The following is a 25,600-nucleotide window of genomic DNA, read 5'->3' as shown; positions in this document are numbered from 1 at the left end:
AATCAAATAATGTTTAAAAAACAGTCGAAAGAAGAAGCTCAGGTATACAAAACTTGAGATATTCCAAAAACAAATATATTGTGTATGGATAAACCTGAAGTTTTGAAAGGTGTCTAGGGTATCCTCTAGTCAAGCACTAACCACCTAATTGAAATTCTATAATAATTTTTTAGCTAGAATTATATGTTTTTTTTTTTTGAAATTTTATAATGCATTATTTTTATTGTGTACACATATTTGTATATATTAAAATTTAATTTTATGTTAAGTAAGGATTAATTTTTGTTTTATTTTTCATCGCTTTCTAACAATTTCATTTCGAAAATTGTGTCTGGTTGACCTTTTGGGTAATTCAGTTTGGTTTTCCCCAAGGTAATTTTAGACTCTCGTGTGATCAGTTAGAGATCAGTGAGTCAGCTTTTGGCAACTGTGATACATCAACTGGGTAATTTATGAGGTGCAATTTTTAAAATCTTTCCGCTGTTGGGTGAGGCGGCAATGGCAGAGAGTAAAAGCATCTTTGCCCTCCAGGCGAAACATTATTTGTGTGTCGCTTTTTCACTTTTTATTTTGTTTTTGTAGCAAGAACTTTCTCTTCTAATTGAAAGCAGTTCGATGAGACGCAAGATAAGCGAACAACTCGGGTTTGCCCCGGGGCCTAGAAGCTAGTACCCCAGCTATGAATGGCGATCGATGAAGTTGCCCAGACATTTTTGCAGCCTCTGGCAATTTTATATCTCTCAATATATGTATATACGGAAAAAAGTCGGACTGAAAATAAATAATAAACATGTAGAAGAGTGAAAAAAAAAGATAAATAAACTGCTACTACGAGATGCCAGCAGCAGCAGCAGCAGCAGCAGCAACAGCAGCAGCGAGAACTGGTCGCTCGTCAGGCGTTGATCTTTTTCTTCTTTTGGTGAGCAACGGCGTCGCGAGTTGTGGAAGTTTTTTGTGGCATCTGCGGTACTCTGGCTCCAGCTGTGGCTCTGGCTCTGGCTCTGGCTCTGGCTTTGCCATCTCTGTCTTTTTGGCTTCTAATGGTAGCTGTATGGTGAGAATCGATTTAGTTCGGTTTACGGCGATCAAAGATACAAACGCGAAAAAGTTTCTATTTTGTGAGCGGCGCACGGCATTCAAAAGTGAAACAGCCTGAGGAAGAGGAACAGGAAGAAAAGCAACAATAGCAACAGCAAGCCACAGACAACAGTCACATTGAGCGTGAGTGAATATCTGTCATCGCCTGTTCATGACACAGAAGCAGAAGCAGCTAGCAAGAGTGATTGGAGCACGTTTCCTGCTACTTAATTGCAGCAGGTGTTAATCAATTTGGCTGCAAATTCAATTTGAGGTATTCAATATCAATTTCCGTTTTTTTTTCTTGCGAAAATATCATGAAAATTGATTACGCCGGCTTAATGGCCAACTTGCCACAGTTGGCTAAGTGAGCGTGTCCTAAGCCATTCGAACAAATCGTTTCGACTCTGGCCAGCAAATGCCTCTCTAAGCCAACCAATTTCCTGGCTGATTCAACTGCTGCAAGGCCGCTGCCACAGGCAAAGAAGCGCCATATGCAAAATCTTGGCCATTAGCATTAAAGCCAAATAAATAAAATTCTAATTGAATAAAACTGAGTTTATCATGAGCAACACTAAGTTGTTGTTGTTGTAAAATTAATTCAAATAATAATCCAAATTTTTCGCTAATTCCCTTTTATTATTATATATAATATATTATCTTATATATCTCTTGGTAAGCTTCTATTGTACGATATCAATATAATCATCTCAATCTTTATTAATAGAAGGTGATTTTTGTATCACTTATTAAACTTCATTCCAAATTACGTACTTTGGCACGTGGACTTGAGATGAGGATAAATAAAACAGATTTTTATAATGGTTTTATACATATCTCACATTCATTATTTATGCACATATATCAATATTTCTCAGGGACAGAGATGCCATTTCAGAGTTTAACTGGAACTTGACCTTTTCTAGTATTAGAGCAACTAAGAACCTTGCAGTCGGACGCACCGACTGCTTAAGACTCGTTTACGATCCATAACTTTTCTATTACAAAATAAATGCTTTCCGAGTAGTTCCAATACAATGGGTAACTACCATATCAGTCCTTCAATATAGAATAAATATTTATATTGCAGCGAAATATAATTGTGTTCTATTTGACTGTCCCAACTTGAGTCTTGACTGTTAGTCTTGCTGTAGGTCCGTCTGTCTGTAAGGACCCAAAACATTTCATTGCTACTCTCAGCTCACAAAGGAAAAAAGGAAACATAAACGTTATTATTTAAACTTTTTTTTTTAATTGCTGTTTTTTCTTTTTATTATTTAAATTGACTTTGAATTTGTTTTAAATACTCGTGTAAGCAACTCCGCCAAAAAATATATTACTATATGAATTTAGCAGCAGAGTCTGTTTTCTAGTATCCCATGTATCCCATATTCATGATTGCCTCCCACTGTTTCAGTACAGAGTAGTTGTGGTGGTATTACCCGAGTGAGCTTGCGTCTTGGCTGTACGCTGCTCAGTTCTAGCGTCTATCCTAAAATTGTCGCTCCCTGAGAGTGATATAAATATAGCTGTTGCTGAACGTAGTCTCGGGTGTTGCCAAATAAGAGTGAGATAGCTATTGAGACCATTCGGACAGCGTCGTTGTGACTGTCAATGGACGCAAAGAAGCGACTAGAAATGAACATTCTGGAAGTGAACTTGCTTGTCAAAGAAACCGGGAATTTGTTATTGGGCGCGGTTGTATTTTTTAGTATAAATTAAATGAATATATAATTTATAAATATATAAATTAATCTGGCGATTAAACAATTTTCTTAATGTTGGGAATTTATAATTTGCTGTTTAAAAGTCAGATCCTCTGTCTTTCAGCTGAAACACAGTTAAGCTCCTTCATAGGTATATTATAAACAAAATTAATAAAAATTGATTTTCGCCCGTAAAGGAGTACTATATAGTCGGTAGCACCCGAACACAACAATCTTGATGGGCTTGTAAACAGATACATATCTTCATATATGAACATACATATAGGAATTACTGTAAATATTCAATAATGATCAGTGGAGAGTCCCTGTTTATCAATGCCTCTGGTTGCCAAGAAATTAAAAGTTGCTTCCCTTTTATATAGCTAAATGCTTATTATATATTTGATATGAAGAGCGACTTATCGTGACGATACTAACATGCGTCCAAAAAAGTATATAATATAGAAAAAAAAGGGAGGGGAAAGAGATTCGCGAAATCCCACAGATAACTGCAACACGAAAATCATTCGTTCAGATCCGAAAGTTGATAGTGAAAGAATGCAGAATATAAATATTATCAAATGCGATCGGTTATAAATATCATATAACATTCAAAGAAAGCTTTTATAAGCTTACATTGTGCGGACTACACAAAAGAATTGTTAAATAAATAACTGTATACACGTAGGTATGTGTGTAAGTACATACATCAATAAAAAACCGACTTGCATTTCCACACTTTAACACATTTTGTTACGCTGATGTAATCTGTCACAATAATAACAACAGCAGCAACAACAGCAACTATGGGCATTATATTGACGAGCTGCAACGCAACTCTAGCAATAATTACAGTTAATTTGCGCATTTATTGATTCAATTTGGGTTTTCCTCTCTTCATCAACTTAGCAAAAAGCTAATTTCAATAAATTATGAAGCTTTGCTAAAAATTGCCCGACCAATAAATACCCTTTACTTTGCTGCGCTAACGCAAGTACATTAACATTGCAATTTGTAACTAACTAAATATAAATTAGTGGTGAATGTGGCTCTTATAATTGCCCTTCTTTCATACAAAAGTAAGCTGAAGTCATTATATTACAGCTGGAATATGTTGGAATGTAACAAATCTGTGCTGCAGGTCCTACCGCATGTTAACTTCGTATTTATCCGTCTTCTCTTGCGCTCTCAACAAGCAACGGGATCTGACAGCCATAAGCCTTGAGCGCTTGAGCGAGATCTTGGTGTCTTTCTCGCTTTCTCAACCGTTAGCATCCCCACAATATTTTTGCTTACTCTCTCTCTCTCTATCTCTGCTCTCTCAATTGTATGTAACATATGTATGTAGTAAGTATATACATATATATGTATGTTCAAGTATGTGTGCTTAAACTGCACTGCATAAGTCAAATTTTACTCGTCTAACAGTTCCAGAACACACTTACTATATATTTATAAATGTATGCTATCACGCCCATTGAGCTAATTTTTGCATATTTATATTAATATTTAATCTTTTCATGGAAAAATTAAAGCCACAAAATAAGTAAGTAATAAAGTATTTAAGTAGGAATTATAGTTGTTATGCAGTAATATTCAGTAACTATTCCATATAGTCAACCATATTTATTATTTACGATTATGTATCGATATCGTAATGACTAAAGCATATAATTTTAATTTTCATTTATGCACAATAATTGAAATTATACATTATTGAAACAGTCAGCTTAACTTACAATAAAAATATTCAGACTTAATTTTTAGCTTAAGTATATTTTATTTTGATTAAGATTTATATGGGTTTCGAGACTGTCTCAAAATGTGTAAGTTTTAGTAAATAATTTAGTCATTCGCCTTGATTTAGGTATTTGTAGCATATTTATGTGAATTTATATTTAAAGAAATCTCAAGTCTTAATATTCAGATCTACTAATTAGCATCCCATTTAAGCAAGAGCGAAAAGATCATAATTAAAACATTTATTTGATAACGGAGATAAGAAAAGATTTAAAATTCAGATTTTACTTGGCAGTTATATGAGCATTGCTGTCATTTTACAGACTTAGCAGCTGCTGGGCATTGGTGTCACTTGCCACATGAGGCACACAGTTGTTATGCTGCGGATGCCGCTGCGGCTGATGCTGCCGTTGACGCTGCTGTTGACTCAGCTGCTGATGTCGTACACAAGTGCGGACCAGGACCAGAAACCTGTGGGATATGCTGACAGCAAGCCGCCCACTCATGAGTTACCTCGCCCATTAACAATACCGGCAGAGCTGACACACGGACAAGGGCAACGGAAACCTCGCTCCCGCCGACCAACGCTGATGGATGTGGCGCTGCAGCAGAGCGTGCAACAAGGACTCAATGCCATGGCCGAGCTCTACGGCCGAATTCAGCCACAAATGCTGCTTAATGGTGTGCGATATGCTACTTTTATTGCTGCAACCACATTTGCAACTATTCCTTGCGTTTTTTCTTTGCTTTTTTGCTCTCAAGGTCAAATGCTGCAGGACAATCATCCAGCCGCGCTGCTCTCCCGTTTCAATGCGCCCAACGCAGAGTCCGAGCAACGGGAGATGGCCGCCTATGCAACCATCGAAGCCACCAAAGCCTTTCGTCAAAAGTAAGTTCAAGTGGTTGAGTGGGTGAGTGGTCACATCAGCCGCAAATATGTCATATTGCTTTGCCACATGAACAAAGCTGTTGCCCATGACGCATCAGTGCAAAAAGTTGATATCCAAATCTCTTGTGGGTGGCACGAGAAAGTTTCATTTGCAACTACTCACAATTAGAAAAGCAACAAAATCATTAAAAAGAATCGATAAGAAGGGCATGATATATATATATATATATATATATATATATATATATATATATATATATATATGTAAATTTGTTTTAGATTTGCTTGAATTTCGTATGCTCTGCATGAAGTGAAAAAAGAGTAAATATAATTATATATAATATATATAAGTATATACAATATATATATAATATATTTAAATAATATACACTTATATATAATATATATTATTATATATACATTTCAGTTGAGTTTAATTACTAAGTTTTTCATTTGGATTACTGCTGACCACCACTGAAAGAGTGGATTAAGCTCAACTGCAATGTGCCTCTTTGTTTAGCTTAAGATTAATCTGAATCGATATATGATTAAAATTCACATAAAGAGGATTTCTGTTCAAGCCTTAAACAGTAGTTCGTAGTCCTGAGTCACAGTTAAGCTCTTCGATATACAGATGAAACCTCTATATTAAAGCATATTCCCTGCAAAACTGGGCAAATGTCCTGCATGAAATGCATAAGAAATAAATTAATTGGCTTTAAGCTTTTTAATGTATTTGCTTCATATTCGTTTATTATGAATACTTGAACTCATTTGGCGAGTCTCGCATGTGGCAAAAGTTGCGCCTGGGGGCAATCGAATGCAAGAGGGGAAGTAAAGCAATATGTCAATAATCTGGGCATTTGAGTTGTGGGGGGTGCCCCACCCTGTAGCCATAGAGCGGTAACTTTCTCGCTTGATTAACGAGTTCTACGACTCCATGGCACCCGTGGCTAATGAGTCGAAGTTGAAGTGCGCTGACAAAAGTGCTCCAAAAGGTGACCAGTAGCTGTGGGGGCAGAGGGAGAAGGACGGCGAGCGGGAGTGGAACGGCAGAGATACCCGTAAAATGGTATCTAAATTGACATTCAACGACAACGACAACGACAACGACTGTTGCCGTGACTGCTGAGAGCCAACTTTCACTTTGACATTGAAATGCCACATAATTGCAAGCCAGCATCGCCGTCGTCACGGTCTGGACCCGGCCTGGCCACTTTAGAGTTAAGCCAAATTGTGCGATAGCTAAAGGTAAATTAAAGGTGGGCTGGGCTTGCTCTGAAGCTCAGCTAAGCTGGCCAGTGCAAAAGCAAATGACCTCTTTGGTCAGGCGACGGAAATGGCGGTCGCTGCTGTAGTTTTTCCAGTTTGCACGTTTTCACTTTTCACAACGGGTTCAGGTGCGCGCCAGCTTGGCCTGACTGTACAACAACAACAAGAGCAGCAAAAAAAATTAAAAATAAAATCCGTACAATTTTCCACACATAAACCGCATTGAAGTGAAGCTACAACAGAACTTTCACTCAGAGACAGATACAATTACAAAATACAAATGCTCACAGAAACACACGCAGTTTCAGGTGCAATGAGCCAAAGCTGCCCAAATAGTTTTATGTAATTGCAAATCACCTACGCTACCCAATGATCTGGCAACAATAGCATCCATGTCGAGCAGGCCAACACTGGCCGTTAAAGTAAAGATGCCCCGGCTACTGCCTTTGCCTTACCGAATACTTTTAGCTCTTTTTGCTGTTAAGCTTGAATCTTAAACAAAGCAATACAAATATGCAGCCTAAATGAAGTGAACTTAGGGGGTATCTATCTTCGAGCATTGCCCAAAATCAAATTACGAAATATGCGATACGTTTACTTTAATTAAAAATCAGCTGGCTTCATTGATGATGCTGCGACCGAGAGTCCGCGGGCTCATTAATATTGCCAAAAGCAGATGTTTAGCCAAATTAGAAGAAAGCGAGTGAATGTAAGCACTGCAATCATAAAGGTGTATATGTATAGTGTATAGTGTATATATGGTCAAAAGCTGGAAAAATATGGAGAAAAACGCATGACGCTTTCCTACACAACTCAGTCTCTCTGTCGCCTCATAATAAGTCTCAGTTACAGTCACAGTCGCTGTCGCTGCCGCTGTCGCTGCCGCAGTCGCTGTACCAGTATCCGTCTCAGCATTCGCAATTTGATTACATCAAATGGCGACGACAACATCAGCAGCAGCAATAACAACAAAAGGTTCGCCGGCAACTTTTATGCCAAAGAAAGATACAAACACAAATAAATAAAAAATACAAATACAATCTACAGACGCGACTTTCGATTTCTACAAGCCTCACGAATTCGGCCTCAAGCACCCAAGCCGTACGAAAGCAAATACATATATACACATATAAAGGCATACACATACATACGCATATCAGCTATATATATAATCACATATATATATAAATACATTCGTTTGTTTTGTTGCAAAGCTGCTGAGGTCATTGAACGCGACTTCGACTGCGACTTCGACTGCGACTGCGACTGCGGCTGTGACTGCGGCTGCGACTGCGCTTTACATTTCTGCTTAAATAAATGTGTATCTATAGAAAGATTGCGTATACGCCTCGTTGTCTAAGGTAAAGGGCGATGAGCGCTTTTTTGGATAATCAAATAAATGAGTTTGATGAAAAACGAGAAAAATGTGATACGCTAAGCATTAGAGCAGGTATTTTTCACTTTCACCTAACAGAGCGCTCATAATATAACGACCTACCAATACCCTTAAACAGTCAAATTTCTTGGAATGCATATTGAATAGCAGAATTTTCATTAATTTAAAACAAATTTAGTTTAATTATTCAAAATTTTCAGATTTTTATAGAATGATGCTCAATAAAAACAAAAAAAAAAAACAATATTTCAATAAATAGAAACCATAAAAATGTAATAATTCAATTTTTATTGTTTTCATATTTTTAAAAATTTAATATTGCAATTTTTTTGTTTTTATTTATTTACTAATTTAAATTAAAATTTTTTTGTTTGTGTTTATTGAACTTAATTCTGAACTTCTATTGCAATCTATTTTAAATATGATTTTATCGCCGCCATTTTTTATTTTTTATTTTTATTTTATATATTGATTCTTATATAACATCACTTCTTGACATTAACATAAAATCTACTTTTGAAAGTTGAAGTGATGCTCCTTGAACATCAATTGCAATTTGGAAAAAAAGTTGAAAAATATTAATCTAATCTCATTTAATCCATTATCTATTATTTTTAACATCTAAGACTTAGTTCTATTTTGAATAAGCAGCTTTTACCAGGAAAGCGAAAGTTTTTGTAAAAACATTTTAAAAATCTTTTAAAAAATTTACATTTAAAAAAAAAATATTAGAGGCAGATAACGGATTTAATTAAATTAGGAATTTAAAAAAAATATTTGAGAATTTTTATTTTAATTTTCTATCTAATTATTGCTAATTTAATAATTATTTCTAAACTTAGAACGCATAAAGAAATTATTTTTGCATATTTAAGTTTATCATTTATTTGATTTAAATGTTATTTAAAATCTTTAACATTCTTTTCATTAATACTCTTAATAAGAACTGCATGAACTATTAGGAGTCTTTTGTTAAGCAACAAATTGTTCATGATTAACTAATTATACCCCAGAGAAAGAGTAGAAACCTTGCTGTAAATGGAAAGCCAAAGCGGCTAAATTAAAGTCAGCAGCTGGCGTTTTGATTTCGTATGCGTTTTCCCACAAAGCGACACACACACACACACACTCACACACATTCACGACGCACACCATGAAAACGCAACATGGTTTAATTTGTTAGTGGATCCCTCATCTTGCGACGAACTCGTTTGGGTCTGTGTTGGCTCCCAACTTCGTGCGAGTTGAGCGTTTTATAAATAGATGCCGCTAACGTTTGTAGTGAGCACTTGAAAACTAAGCTTGAACGTAGTTATGTCGGAGACATCGACACGGCGAGGATTAGGATGAGCTAACCAGAAGTATTGTCTCCTCCTCTAGCTTCCAGCATATCGATGAGCTAGCGCGGCAATCGCATGCCCACAAAATCTCGTTGCGCCGCACAGCATTAGAGGGCTTATGTCCGGTTCGAGATCCTCCACCATGTATGCCGGCATCGGAACGCTATCGGACGCACGATGGCACATGCAACAACAAGCGCAGGCCGCGCTGGGGCGCTGCCCAGATGCCCTTCAATCGTTTTCTGCCGCCCGAATACGGCGATGGAGTGGACAGCGTACGCAGCTCTACAGATGGCAACACTTTGTCCTCGTCCCGCTTTGTCAGCCTGCTGGTGCATGGAGCCCGCGAAGGCGAAGCGCCTTTGACGCTCATGATAGCGCAGTGGGGCCAGATGCTGGATCACGACATGACGTCCACGGCACAGCCGCGGTAAGAACAGCGATTGTAAGTAACTATGCTAAGCTCAGCTTCACTTTTGGTTTTTCGTGCAGCTCAATTAATGGCTCCATACCCAGCTGTTGTGGCGGCAAGGACTTTCATCCGTCGTGCTTTCCCATCAAGGTGCCACTGGATGATCCATGGCTGTCGCCGCTTAAAGTTCGCTGTCTGGAGTTCCTACGTTCCGCACCAGCTCAACGACGCGATTGTGTTCTATCCTGGCGGGAGCAAACCAACCAGGCCACATCCTACATCGACGCCTCACCCATATACTCAAACAGTGCCAAGTCCTCGGACAATGCGCGCATTTTCCGAAATGGCTTGCTGATATACGGCCGCGGCAATCCAGCCGAAGACGTGTGCCAACGCGGCGCTATTGCCACGCAATGCATCAGATCGGGCGACGGACGTAGCGGCGAGCAGCCCGGTCTCCTGGCCATGCACCATGTGTGGGTTGGCGAACACAATCGCATTGCCATGGAGATCAGTGAGCTGAACCCACACTGGAGCGACGAGAAGATCTACCAGGAGACGCGACGAATTATCGGCGCCATGTTTCAGCATATTACCTATCGAGAGTTTCTGCCGGTCGTCCTAGGCCAAGAGGTGTGCAAGTTGTTTGACTTGGAGCTCATGAGCACCGGTTACTATGAGGGCTATGATCCAAAGGTCAATCCGACAGTAGCCAATGCCTTCTCCTCAGCCGCATTTCGGTTTGGCCACTCGCTGGTCCAGAACTCCTACATGCGATGTGATCGCCATCACAATATAATCAACAACAGTGAGTCTTAACGATCCGGAACTATGCATATTCCTAATCGATCGATCAATCTGCAGACGTTAGTTTGCATGAGGAGTTTCAAAACGGGGACATTGGAACTGCGGGTTCACTGCATCGTCTGCTACGCGGACTGGCATCCCAACGAGCGCTGAAGCGAGACGAGTTTATTACGCCAGAGCTGACCAATCACTTATTCCAAACCCCAGGATTTCCCTTTGGCCTCGACCTGGCCGCCATCAATATTCAACGCGGACGCGATCACGGCTTAGCGCCATACACTGCGTGGCGAGTGCCTTGTGGTCTCAGTCCGATTCAAAGCTGGGATGAATTCGGTAATGTTGTGCCTCACTGTGTCGTTCAGCCTATTTACACTAGTTTTCTTTTCCCCATCTCTGTCATAGCTAATGTGGTGGGACCAGAGTCAGCGAAGCGAATAGGACACGCTTATCGCAGCGTTCACGACATCGATCTCTTTGTCGGCGGCATTGCGGAAAGACCTGTAGTAGGTGGGCTGGTAGGTCCAACTTTTGCATGCATCATAGCCCAGCAGTTTAGTAATTCGCGACGTGGCGATCGTTTCTGGTATGAAAATGGCGGTTTCGAGAGCTCCTTCACGCCGGCTCAGCTCCACTCTCTCAGAAGAGTCTCTCTCGCCCAAGTTCTATGTCGAGCAGTGGGCGGCGGCACGTTTCAACCTCATATTTTCATTCCTGCTGAGTTTACAGACAACGAACGACAGAACTGCGGCACTGGCATACTGGGATTCATTGATTTAAGCCCTTGGCTAGAGCAGGATCCATTCTTGCCGGCCAAGTCACAGCCCGAACATGTTTTTAACATTGTGCAATCGGAGTTGTCCCAAGATGAAATAGGTGTCGTACCTGTTGTCAAGGAAGACAAGGCGGGCTTTTCTAACCGTGTGAAGCCTATGCAGCCCCATGTTAGCTTTAGCCCCAACTCAGCTACAGGCTTCCTCCGACCGACGAACGCAAATATAAGCAAAATAAACGACAAGCTCGACCTTAAACGTAAGACGTTGACCGTGACCAAGACGAAGACAAGCAACAATAGCAACAGAAATGTGACACCAACTCGAGGCGTTAACAATAAGCTAGATAAGTCGCCTAAAATAACTATTAATATCAAGAACGTAAGCATTAGAAAACCCGGACTTACAAGTCCTAAGCGCACAGTGATTATAAACAACGTACCTATTGAACTACGTAGTGCCGGGGATGATAATATAACTTCTTCGACAAAGAGAGACCACGACTTAGCCTTAAATACAGAAACAGAACTGCAACTTAATGATACGGAACTGCCAGAATTACGACATGTCGACAGTGTACAGGGAACGGACTTACATTCCGACTCGACAATGCTTACTGACAGATCAGAAACTACAACTGAAACATCCCTAGGATCACATTTACAAGACGACGCTCTTGACCCACTCAGACAAAATTCTGCAGATCTTAGCAATATTAAACGCGTGCAGCGTGAAGTGGCAAAGCCGAACATAACGGACGTAGTGACCGAAACTAAACTTTTGCACGGACAACGAAATCGGACAACAACCCATACTACAACGACCAAGGAAATATCGAAAACCACGGCAGGCATTGCCCGTAGTCGTACCACTAAGTCTTCCAAAATATCTAAGACAACAAAACGTGGCGTGGAACTGCGTAGCCACTACCAAAGTAGACCTGTCTACCCCCAAAAGGTAGTTGTAAACGGACCCAACTCAAATGACCAGTACGAAATAGAGATTAATATACGGCAGACAAACAAAAGTCCAGTAACAAGACCCCTTACCGCAGAGTATACCGACTACACGACATCGACCATTTACAGACCCTACAGCAACTACGAAAACAGCTACGCACCTCAGTTCATGGACTATGGCAGCACAACGCCCAGTTACGGTTATTACCCAACGCATAGGGACAGCATACCACAGTTACAGAAAACGAAGCCGCCGACTATCATCTACCTGAACGATAACGATGACAGACGTACCACAACACGGGCACCGAATATTTTTCAAAACTTTTTAAGTTTTGCGACCAATACCTTTAATCCGAACGCCAACAGACGACCTACCCAAGCGCCTAGTCCACTTTCATCGATCCACCAAGAGCGACCTTATCAAGAGACTCATGTAATAAATAGTCCGATCAGCAGCTCTCACAGCATAACAAGCTCAGCTCAATATGCTCCACGTCCACCTCAATCCCATTCAATTTCGAGCAGTTCCCAGATTGGCGGAAACCCGCAAAGTAATTATTTACATGCATCTAGTTCGGCCGTTAGTTCTGGAAACTATGGAAGTATTTCTGGTGTGGCCAGTGCGAATGGTGCCGACAGCATATTCAGCTTCAATATACGTCCACGTCCTGATAACAATCCTGTTTTTAGTTCCTACCCACGTCCGCAAAACTTAGGTGGAAGCTACGGTCTGGTCTCACAGTCGCCGTACAAACCCGACTACCAACAAAGCCAAAGCGAACTGTATTACGATCGGGAACTAAACCAAAATCCCAGTCCTTTTTCCACTGGTTCTCTCGTGGGTCATAGACCACTGACACAGACGCAAACATACTACGCCCGTACGCCGGAACTGAAGCAGTTAGGGAGTAACATTAACGAGATTTCGAATACCGATCACAAATTGGACAATTTTAAAGACTACGATTTTTTAAGTCGCACGTTAAGCAATGTGACTGCAGATGACCTTACGCCGGACAGCACTGACGATTACACTTACGACGATGACGAACAAAGCAAAAACATTGACTTTACGAAAGTAGGCAAGCCGATAGATAACCGGACAGCATCACATGACAATACACATATTAACTTACTCGTGGACAACAAGATACTGAAAAACTCAACTACGACCGCTTCGAACACGACTTACCTGAACGATAATTTTGTATTGCCCATGTTGGAGAACACGACACAGACATCGTACGTGACAGAAATGCCCAAGCCAATGCTGAGCACCTCCAGCCGTAGCATAACCAATAGCAAAATTACAGTTTTTTCGGACAGCGTGGGCAAGCAGTTGGGTAGTAACATCTTAGCCGATGCCGATGACTATGACGAACGATCAGCAGTTGCTAGTGCAGCTGTTCAACAGTTGACCAATGTGGCCTTTGCCCCGATTAACGTGCTGACAAAACCGGACAGGTAAGTCCATCCTGGCTTGTAGAAGTCACGCAGATAAAATTCGTAATATATTTACAGACCGGACAACTGGGTAATATATAATAAGACAAATGAGGAACCGCCCCTACCACAGCCGCCAGCAGTGAGCTCCGGCATGGGCGTTGAACCCGCTGCAGAGATCCCAAAGCCGTTTCATATTGTGCGACAAAAACAGAATATGCGGGAGGCAGAAACATCAGATGCAAATCTAAAACCACTAAAAGATGCAATCAGAAAGAACACTACAAATTAGAAATACCAAATTAGACGTATGTTATTTATTTTATTTTATTAAACATCAATTGATACTGTTCATTTAAGTTTGTGTTAATTATCATTATGTTTTGAATATTGATTTCTTGGCGGCTAAATAGTGTTGCCAGATATCAAAACGAAATTGCTTGTAATATTATCGATAAGTGAACAAACGGCGGTCATAATTATCGGCTGGCCGCCACTCTATTATCCACAAACTGCATAAACTGAATAAACGAAAAAATTTTCGCTTCCAATGTAAAAGTTTATTTAAAAAAGACTGTGCAAGAAAAGCAAACGGGACTCGATGCGAGTGGCGGCGCGTCACAGCCGTCGCTAAAGCCTGTGCTTAAATTGCTTTTCGAGTTTTATGTTGTCAGCCCGTTGTTCCCGTTGTTGCCGTTGTCGGTAAAAATATATTAAGTCTGATTTTCGAGTCTGTGAGGCAATGGAGACTGATTACCAAAATTACGTGGAGTCATTGTCGGGAGTATCTTCAGATGACGATGACATATCTACGGTGGATAGTTCTGATGAGGCTGAAGAGCCGACCAATACGCACAACCATCCATTGCAGCCGCAATCGCGAACGCGAAACTTGGTGCAAATGTTGTATGACAGAGAGGTTTGTGATTGAAAGCTCCATATATGCGGGTCGAATAATGTAATTCCTACTAATAAAAATATTATTGAATAGCGCACAGGATTTTTCTCAGGTCAATCTCGAGCGGGCCAAAAACAGAAACTTCCATATGACCAGGTGCCAAATAGGTTAAAACTATATCTCAAGGACGTCTTGGCCAGCAATGCGTTAGAGGGGTAAGCACCCTCAAAGAGGGAGGAAAGGAGGTCAGTCACAAGACTCGCTCTAAGATCATTTCTTCCAGGCACATATTCATGGGCCTGACTGCTTGTGGACAGTACATGATCAGCCATCGAGTTGTGTGCAACGACAACACATCGCTCAACCATTACTCCTTTAATGTAGGCTACAAATACACGTAAGTTATGCGAATTGTATGTATGTGAACAGCCACACAGCCATTTACTATATTTTTTTCCTACCATACAGTCTTTACTTTTGGCTCTTCCAACCACACAAAAAACTGCGATATTTTTTCTCGCGCCGCTTATTCGACGATCATGTGGTCGATAACCTGAAGTCGGTCACAATGACGCAGTGGAAGAATGCGGACAAGCAAATTCTGGTTGTGCATGGCGCTGCAACGGAAGAGAGTGAAGAAAGCTATATAACTTATGTCAAAGTTCCTAAACTGGGTTGTTTGGAGTGTAAAAAGCTTTGCGATGACGGTCCATGTAATTAGCATACTTACATACAATTTCTGGAATTATCCAAATAACCAGCTTCATATATTTTCAGATTCCTTTTACAACGCCCACTGTCTCAGTTGTCATTTGACAGTGCACACAAAGTATTCCTCGACCGAAACGGATCCCCGTTTTGATCCGACAGTAAATCTGCTCTGCCCCGAACGCATTCTCATCATCTCGAATGGCTTCATGCACATGCTGCGCATCGATGTGGACACGCCGGTCGTACCCAACAGCAATAGCTTGCCACAGCAAAACTTTAACCTGCCCTGCACACAGCAAACCTTGTTTCTGCCACGTACTCCACTTCCCAATGAAGAAGATCGCTGCTCTGTCCCCTTTACTGGCTCTGAGGCGGACAGTGAGCACAGCGTTGTGGCACGTATTATTGCGGATTTCAGTGATATTGAAACTGATCATACTCAGCGCAGCAATAATGCCATTAGCAATAACAACAACGAAACTCAACAGCGGACCAACACAGAACAAAATAGTAGTGTCAGCTATGAAAAGTTAATTTTCTCATCAAACTGTGTCAACACGTTATCCACATCCAGCATGACCCTGCTGGAAACCAGCTTGCCAGTTGTAATGCAAAATGCAGTTGGGTCCAATGATTCGAGCCAATCGAGAAAACGCAATCAACGCATTGTCACTAAATCTTACCGCAACGGAATAACAACTATTGATATGCAAGTAAGATGAAGAAAATACGAATGCTGCAATCTAAATATTATTAATTACTATATAATCAACAGCACACATCGACTTCAAGTACAATGACGGATAAATCGAATGCATACGAATTCTCCGAAGATAATGAAAAGTGTGAAAAGATTTCCACATTTCGCAAACGCCGTCTGGCTGACAAAAAGTACGAATTCTCAGAGGATAACTCTGAAAATATCATACCGTTCACTAAGATACGTTCAGCTGGACGAACAACGTTTAGTCCATCGACTGCCAGTTCAACCGCTCAACGTAGTCTGCATCGATTTTCGCCAACAGCCCATTATTTTCACAACTCTCCCTGTGCTTCACCCTCATCCTCTCCGCACCCTGCACAGCCTTCCCATACACCGCCACCGCCGTTGCATTTGGGATTTCGTTCGCCGCCTTCTAGCTCGAATTTAATGCGGTCGCCCAGCCGTAATGCAAATGCAGCCTCGGTAGCTGCACAAATTTACAATCAAAAGTCTCCACCTTTGTCCCAGGCGACACAGCAGATGCTCAGTTATAAGCCTGTTGGACCTTTGGGTGCATTATCGCCATTGCAGGTATCTATGGCCAAACGATTCGAAATTGGAGGATCAATGTCGCCTAACGCAGGCTTATCATTTTTATCGCCACGACGTGATGAGCAACGCATTGTCGAAATGCCAGTTCAAGGTGGAGTTATGCCGGAGAAACCGGTCTGCACCAAGAAGTTGCGACGTCGCTATGTAGATGAAGACGATGCCACGTCTGTAATTACTAGTGAAGAGGGTAAGTCCATAATTTATTATAAAATATATTGTATTATAGAAATAAAAAAATATACAAACTGATTCATACACAGACGACTGCATCTCGCCGGGCTATCACACCTCACTTCCCATGGAGGTGCATGGATCTTGCTACTCGGAAATGCAAATGATTTCACAAGCATCGTATCAACGCTTACGATGCAGCAGCGTGGTTATAACGCAACACTCCTTTGATCTTGAAACTTTCACATATTATGTTATAAGCATGATCTGTCAAAAGCATCAGAAGATCTACAATGTATTTTACGACTGGGCATACGAGTTCATCAATGTGTGCCCGCTCAGCCAGACTATTAGCTGTATGCTAATGGCCCAATTCTCGGCGCGAGATCAAATGCCAACAACTCCAACAAATTGCATGTACTGCACAGGTCGCATGGGATGTGTTTTCCACAATCGGCAGTACGAGTGTCGCATTCTTTTCACCTGGAATATGGAGAGTGGACAATGGCAGGTGTTGGACTATGGCGAGCTCAAAGAAATGCATGAACTGTTCAGTCCACTAAAACGACTGGGAAAATCTCGTTTAACCTTTGCTCAGGTGGCCAGGCAGATGGCTCAGGAAATGGCAGCCAGTTTGAACCGACTGCCTGATTATACCTCTAATTTGCGAATTCTCAATGCGGACATAAAGAAGTCGAAATCATCCATTTGCGATTTGGACAACATGGTGGAGTTTCATCTGAAGCGTATGAATAATAACGAAGAGTTCTGATCATCTTAAACCTGTGCATAGCTACGACTAAAGTAGATAGTGTTCAGTTTTGCCGCAATCCTCGCCACGTGCAAGTGCATCTAGTTCAGTTTTAAAAACTTTATAATTGTGCTGTATTTAATTTTAAAATAGTTTTAGTTTTATTAGTGCAACGAAACGCTTTTATAAAATGTTATAACGCGTCCTAGTTTTGACTGAAGTCATTTAATTAAACTACAAATAGTAGTTAGTTATTTGACATACTTACAATTACGCCTATGTATATATTAATATACTTTTGATATTTCATATAATACTACATTCTATATAAAAATTAGTTAGGAACACATGAAAACGGTTCTAGTTAGTTGCGCATCTCCTAAAGGACGGCGTCAATATACAAATTAAAATAAAAATAATTAAAAATTATCTTATAAAAATCTTATAATTAAAACTTGAGTGAGTAATATTTGCTAAGTTCATGACAAACAATATTCAAAAATAAACTATATTTCCTTTGAAAATATCTGCAAATTGTTTTATTGAAAGTAAAATAATATAATTATATAGTATATGTTATATGCTCCGACTAGTATCGAAAATCCTTATTTTGAAGATGTCATCGACGTCTTTGGCACCAGTGAAACTTCAGTCATTGCAAGTTGTGTGGAATTCGATCTTGTGGAATCAGTTTGTATCTTTTGATGTCTAAATCTAAATTTGTAAAGTTTAGCAATAGAAAAGGATTCATATATTAAAGACTCACCGGTCAAATAGATTGGTCAGCACGTCCTTCTTTAAAACAGTTACTATGAACAAGATGACACCTTGTCCAGAAGTAATTGTATCGAAAACTGTGATCCACATAGCATTTATGGACGTAAATTGGAAAATATAAGATGAGATCTCAAGAATCCAGATCACGCCCGTAATTATGAATAGTCGAAAAAACATTTTGTAGCTAAAAAGAAAATTAATTACGTTTGTATTCCTCATAAGATAAAACAGTAAATGAACCTTACTTAGTCAGATTTCTTAAAGTACGCTGACACTCCATCAATTTTAGTTGACGTCGATTCTTCCTGTTTTGCACAAGTATTCTCTTTGTCGTTTTAACAAAAAGTGTAATATTGCATAGCAGTAAAAAGAGCATCGGTCCAAAGTAATAGAACATCGCCGCCCAGGTAAATGCTACGAAATGTATTCAGAGCAACAGAGCAATGAATGTAAAAATATTATAATGTTCTTACTATTCATCCAGCACTCGTAAAGACCAATTCCTGGTGTAAGATCCATCGGAATTCCCAAAAATGGATTAAGAAGATCAATTAAAAATGCAACTAGAACCAAGCCTGCAGTACCACTCCAAACTACGATATTGTAACGCAGAAAGCGGGATTTGCGACCGACGCCAATGTTGTTAAACGTTTTCCACAGATTGTAGTTTATTATCGAGAGCCAACTGAAAGTTGCCATCACGATATAGTATCCGATATAACCTGACATATAGAATTTAAAATCTGAATAAGAAAAAAGTGCAAAATGCAAAGTGCGAATTTTCAAACATACCAAACCATTTGCAACCGATGCCATAACTTGTATCTATCCATTCAAAAACTACAATATTTACCAGCACAAAAGTCACCGTAAGGCAAGTGAAGTAACAGGTGCAACATTTGCCATGCACAGAATTAAAGTTCGGTAACAACAGGTGGATAATAATTATCAAGACCATGAAGACTATCGACACTACTTTGACTGCAAGTAAGTCAAATTAATCAGATGTTTCAGTATGACAAATGAACTGGACTAAACTCAACAAGAAGTTTACTCTATTCATTAATAATTTTATATCTATATACACTGCGAGTCATCAGGATAGCGCAGCCATCATGTACTCAGTTATTGCTGAATATTTTCTATATCATTCGAGCTATGGTCTTACCACTTTATTTTATTATACTTTGTTTTATTCTTCTTAAATAAAATAAAAATAAGTTTCAAATCCTTTCTAAAAAATTTTTTAAAAAAATTTTAAAAATAAGCTTATAAAAAAGGGCATCAAGATAGCGCACCCCAATTTAATTGTGAATATCTCGCTCAATTCGGCCCCTACAGTTAAAAAATTTGTTGTGTAAGCCACAAAATTGATTTTCTCTATGAAAAAATTACTATAAAAAATTATGGTATTCAATCTACGAAGGAAAAATAAAAAAAGATCGAATGATATAGAAAATATTTAGCATTAAAGTAAAGGGTGCACTATCGTAATGACGCACAGTGTAATTATATATATAATTATGTATGTATTTATATATTTATATTCATCATTTTAAATATTTAAAACACAATCTGAATGCAATGAAAGTATGGCAAATGCGATGAAGCTTACTGTAGGCGTTGGTTCTGTCAATTGGGTTCATACAATAATTAGGCAGTAAGGCGATCTGATTATCCGGTAGCTTGGTTGGCTGGAAGCAGTAATAGCGCTTGGATAATCTGGCGCCATCGAGGCGACGGTATAGCGTCTCGTTCTAATCAATCAAATAGTTGTAGTCATTGAAGGAAGTATGTGTCAAAAGCTTTTACCTCAAACAAAGTCCAGGCGTTATTTTTATCGGAGGGATCAAGGGCTATATGGGCACTGCAAGGCACAGGAAGATGCCTTTGAACGACAAATTCCGATATATTTTTCTCTATCTCCAGTCCGTCGTTCGTTGTTATTTTCAAAACTGAGTTATAGCTTAAATTGCTAATGACGTCTCCACAGCGTTGTTCCTTATATATGAGCAACTTTTGGGGATGACAACAAAAGCGAACACATGACTTAATTTGACAGGCACATCCCCTTGTGTGCTCGAGCACTGGCTCTCGTTCACCATCATATGAAATCTGGTAGTTGTATTGCCCGACTTTTTCTTTTGGTATTATAATATCCTCGTATCGATATGATCCATTTGTAAATTTCAGACTATTTGTTAGATTGACAGTATCAAAATAATCGCAATTGAGAATATCGCCGGCCATTTCAGCAATGATGGCACATAGTATGCCAAAGACACCAAAGGCTGTACTCCTCATTTTCTAAATGATGCGAAGAAATTGTTAACGAAACTCTCTTGAATTCCATTTTAGAGTCTGTACAATGCCATTCACACCTACTTAGCAAAAAAACTTTAAGTTATCCGCTTTGATGTATAAGCTTTGAACCACGGACTTGAACTGAAAATGTTTCACTTACTTCACGTTTCTGAAGCTGATTAATCAGTAAATCATTTGCGTTTTTCTCTCTTTCTTTATATCCCTATTGGGATCGCAGCGTTGGGTCCGATAAGAAATTAAAAAATAAATATATATGTATAATGGATCGATGTACTGCACTCCGAAATCCATATTAGGACTTTTAAATCAAAAAGCACTTTTACTAATCTGCAATTTAATGCTGGCAAACATCAAATAGTATGAATGAGGGATTAGTTAATTTGATATTGATATGTTTATTTAAATTTAGAGTATATTTTGTTGCATATTTGTGGTTACCGATCCTTAACTCGAGTTCTCACTGCTATGTATTTAAAGTTCATGCCTATACATACATGGTATTTAGGTTATATACTTATTTATATGTTATCAGCATCAATATCTACAATGCCTGCATTTTATTTCGTTCCAATTTGTTTACTATATAAATGTAAAGTGGCTTTTATCACATTTCCGTGTTGCTTTTAGGCATTGATTGGCATAGCAAATCTTGAGTATAGTTTCTGTATAAATAGTTTTGAGTACTACCCGCTATACCCAGAATAGCAAGTTTACAGTTATAATTGATCAGTATTATTGCTCAAGAAAACGAGCCTAGTCGTTCTAAAGCATATCCGTCTGTCTGCTCCCTTCTCGCTCCATGTAAAACCTGCGATCTCGTAAGCTACAAGATTTAGAAATTTTAAATACAAATAGACATTCTATTTATAGTTTGCAAGATCTATTTCGTTATCTGAGCACACAAAAATCGATATTGTAACTTGGTTGTTAAAGCTCAACATGGAAATTGTAAAATTTAATAATTATACTAGTTTAATAAATGAACATTTTATGCATAATTATTAGGCTCTGAATTCATCAAGATCGCTTTCTATAATCTATGTTATTCCATGATTGATTTCCCATATCGTAGTTGAACACTTCACACTGCCAGCACCCGTACAGCTTAGAGATTCCAGGTAATGAAACGATTCTCCCTCAAATAAATTATGTATAGATATATAGATATATATTATATCTGCATATGATTTATCTTAATTTTTTAAATATTCAATCTAAACGTCATATTTCCATTAGACTTATTAACTTCTAAGGGAATCAGATTCCCGTCGTTGTAGTTTCGGTTTTATCACTAGCAGTCGAATTCTGTTGAATATAAAATAAGATAGTTGCCATCAATAATATTTAAAATGTTAATTTAATCACTGTTCACAGCTCGCTTTGAGCACGTCCTTTTTCAAGACTGTCACAAAGAAGATTACGATACCCTGCGCGGAAGTGGGTAACTCGATCCATGTCATTTCCCATTGCGAATTAAGGCGAAATGACAGATACGAAATTACTTCAAGTAGCCAAACGACGCCGGCAATGACGAAAAGTCGAAGAAACACTTTAAAACTGGAAAAATAATCAATGGAATATATGAAGTGAAGCTGCGTTTCACTTACCTCGCACGATTCTTTAATTTTTGAATGCTTTCGGATCGCTTCCACATGGCTCGGTTCGACTTGTTCTCCTTATATATTTTCCAAGCCGTCAGAAGAAATAGACTTACATTAACAAGAAGGATAACTAGCATAGGTCCATGATAGTATATCATTGCAGACCAATCCACCGCTAAAATAAGAAATTGAGTTGATCTCCATAAGAAAACTTAATGAAATTAAGTGAACTTGATTTCTAGGCTGCTGCTTAGTATGCTTAAAGGATATTATTATATCATACTATTAATCCAACAGGAGTATACGGTAAAGCCAGGTCTCCATTGGACGAGTCTATCCTCGTCCACGTTCTTCATGATAAAGTCTATCGAAATTGTAATTAGAAGCAACAGAGCAGCAGTAACCCAGACAAAGAGATGACGTTTCTTCACGTTCACTGCTTTCCTGCCAAGTCCCTTCATGGATTGCCACAAATTGTGGTTAATAATTAGAAGCCATAAGAACGTGCACATGACCGCGTAGTAGCTAATGCAAGCTGGAAGGAATATTTGAATTTGTGAGCACTCAATAGATCAAGAATATGAAGCTTACCAAATAAGTAACAGACCTCCACTCTCATAAGTTTTCGAAAAATATTTTCAATGCGCAGCAGGGAGAAGCTCAGTGTTAGACTGATGAAGAAACATATGCAGAATTGCTTTTGGGCAGAACGAAAGTCCGGCATGCAGAAGTGGGCAGCAATTGTCAGGAGCATGAAAACTACAGATACTATCTGAACTGAAATGAGTTACAATTGAATCAATATTACTAGTTGAAATCAAGCTCAGTTGTCTTACCATACGCTACGGTATTGTCTTGTGGCTCGTTGCATTGATGGGGAATTATTTTATATTGACCATCCGCCGATTTCTGTGGCTGCATGCAATACTGTTGCTTACCAAAATTCTTACCATCATACACGCGGTACAGCTGTCCATTCTGAGTAGTGGAAAGGCAAATTAAGACAGAACACTCGGTCAGTAAGGATCTGATATGTCAAACCTCATATAATGTCCACTTAAAGTTAGCATCAAAGTCCGGGTCGAGACTAAAATGATTTTCACAGGGTATCCCGAAAAGTTGTATTGCAAACTCTTTTACAACATCTATCTCTGCCTCAGTCCCGTTGAGTAGTGTGATATTTATAAGAGTGTTGTAGTCCGTAATATTACCATCACATTGCTGCCTTTCGTTGACAAGTGTCTTTCGGGGATCACAGCAAAATCGCACACACGGCATCATCTGGCATACGCAGCCCCGTGTGTGTTTGGCAATTGGTTGAGTAATACCATCAAACAACATCTGGAAGTCATATTCTCCGGTTTTTTCACTTGGTATAATAATGTCCTTGAACACATACGACCCGTCAGCTAGCTGTGTGCTGTTTGATAGATCGACTGTATCAAAATAATCGCAACCGGGAATATCGCCTGATATTTCAGCGATAAAAACGCTGAGCATGAGAGAGACAAATCTCATTCTGAAAAACGCAATCAAGTGGAAATGAAAATCAAATTTGAAATGAAAAACTCTACCTAGAAAAAGTAAGGAAATAGTAGACTTCGAATGATAGTATCGAAGGAATATTAATTACTTCACTTGTTATGTAAGTTAACAGTAATATATTATATATGTTTTTTTTTTTCATTTTATAGTTTTTCATATTGTGAACAAAATTGCCAATTATATACAAAAATATTTATATATTTACGAACTGAGCTCCATATAAAGGCTTATCAAGATTGTTTGAAACAAACTGTGGTTTAAGTTTTTTATCGTTACACACATATATATATATATAACAAAACTTGAATTCTTAAAATTCTGTGAAGGCTCGACTGGGAGAAAACAATTCAAAATGGTTTTATTATAGTCAGACACATGCTGAGTCGAACATAACTGTGACTAAGTATTCAGTTTGTATATCATGTTTCCTATTTTCACTTAGTTCGTCATTTCAAAGCAGCATAACTATAAAACAGAGTCTCCACACAATCTGCTGAAAGCTGTAGCACTAGAATTCTCAACTGGTTAAAGCTTAGCAAGAGCAGCAAGCTAAAGTGCAACTCCGAGTCCATAGCGAAAATTGCTAAAAATAGAATCAGGAGATTCTTGTAATAGCAGTAAATATTTTTATTTATATATATATATTTGTGTATATAAATATTATATACATATATATATATATATATATATGTATAAATTTATTTATGTATGTATGTATATAAGTCTATACTGCTGCTCAGAAAGTATAAGGAGGCACTACATAAACAATTTTAAGACTATATTTACTGACTTTGTAGTTTTATCGAGTTACGTAACCAACAAATTTACTTTGCGCTTTCCCAATAGCAATCGAAGCTCAAGTGATTTCAACAATTTAAAATAAACTGAACGATTCAAGTCGAAGCATTTAAATAAATAGTGACTTGAATTTATTAAACGTATTAATAACCTTATCGAGCGAAGTGTGTATGAATAAGATTTTTAAAAAACATTCATTTCACTGGATGACTGATACAGTCGAGACTTCAAATGAAGTCCACAGTCAAGAGTGACTATCGAAATAAATACCAAACTATTAAAAGATACTATACTGTTGATTTACTTCTATGAACTCCCCTTTCTTGAAATTATGATTAAAGTGTATCAAATAATTACTAGTTTACAATACTTTCAGATTAATCGCTTCTGGTTTAACAAAATATATATAAATATAAGCAAGGAATCAAGATACACGATTTTAAAAGTTCTCTAATCTGACTTTAACATCTTTGAGCCTTGGCCCATGCCTATTATCAATTGCATTTGTCAAGGACAGCCTAATCTGCTAGATAGTCAAAAATATGTTTACAATAATCTTATTAGACTATCTAAATATCTTACTTTTGTGCACGCTGGCATGCAATTATTGCAGACCTTAAGCTTTGACAGTGTGTATAGACATCAATGTAGCTTATCTGAATACAAAGTGATTTCTTGTATCATTGATTTCACATTCTAACAAAATTATGTGTAATAACATCGAACTATTCTTATTCGTAATAATATACTGATCTGACCAAGCGGAGAACTCTGCTATTTCTGTTGTTTCTATAACTCTAATAGATCTTTATCAAATAAGATATCAGAATTTTAAAAGTTAATCAGTTAAATTACTTTGGACCTCCTCTATTGAATTACCAAACATTTGTATAT

General features: G+C 38.6%; 3 protein-coding genes across 3 annotated transcripts; 2 read left to right on the top strand and 1 right to left on the bottom strand.

Annotated features, from left to right (window-relative positions):
• Window positions 1-9,551: 9,551 nt before the first annotated feature.
• LOC111601768 lies at window positions 9,552-14,106 on the top strand. The gene is made up of 5 exons (XM_030225708.1): window positions 9,552-9,850; window positions 9,913-10,640; window positions 10,697-10,972; window positions 11,042-13,835; window positions 13,893-14,106. The coding sequence occupies exons 1-5, from the start codon at window positions 9,567-9,569 to the stop codon at window positions 14,104-14,106; spliced, it is 4,296 nt and encodes a 1,431-aa protein (XP_030081568.1). The 5' UTR covers window positions 9,552-9,566.
• Window positions 14,107-14,315: 209 nt separating this feature from the next.
• Window positions 14,316-17,835, top strand: LOC111601751. The gene is made up of 7 exons (XM_023318490.2): window positions 14,316-14,733; window positions 14,806-14,927; window positions 14,996-15,109; window positions 15,181-15,425; window positions 15,490-16,136; window positions 16,199-16,925; window positions 16,999-17,835. Exons 1-7 carry the CDS (start codon window positions 14,557-14,559, stop codon window positions 17,679-17,681), a joined length of 2,715 nt encoding a protein of 904 aa, XP_023174258.2. The 5' UTR covers window positions 14,316-14,556; the 3' UTR covers window positions 17,682-17,835.
• A 430-nt stretch (window positions 17,836-18,265) lies between these two features.
• Window positions 18,266-20,866, bottom strand: LOC111601769 (probable G-protein coupled receptor Mth-like 11). Its single transcript, XM_030225707.1, has 7 exons — window positions 20,823-20,866; window positions 20,250-20,744; window positions 20,053-20,194; window positions 18,911-19,180; window positions 18,683-18,851; window positions 18,427-18,621; window positions 18,266-18,374 (listed from the first exon to the last, which is right to left on the bottom strand). The coding sequence occupies exons 2-7, from the start codon at window positions 20,739-20,741 to the stop codon at window positions 18,266-18,268; spliced, it is 1,377 nt and encodes a 458-aa protein (XP_030081567.1). The 5' UTR covers window positions 20,742-20,744; window positions 20,823-20,866.
• Between the last annotated feature and the right edge of the window lie 4,734 nt (window positions 20,867-25,600).

This window comes from Drosophila hydei, unplaced genomic scaffold (assembly GCF_003285905.1).
Source record: "Drosophila hydei strain 15085-1641.00,03,60 unplaced genomic scaffold, DhydRS2 tig00008137-arrow-arrow-pilon, whole genome shotgun sequence".
Lineage (NCBI taxonomy): Eukaryota > Metazoa > Arthropoda > Insecta > Diptera > Drosophilidae > Drosophila > Drosophila hydei.
This window is presented reverse-complemented; position numbering and strand designations above follow the sequence as displayed.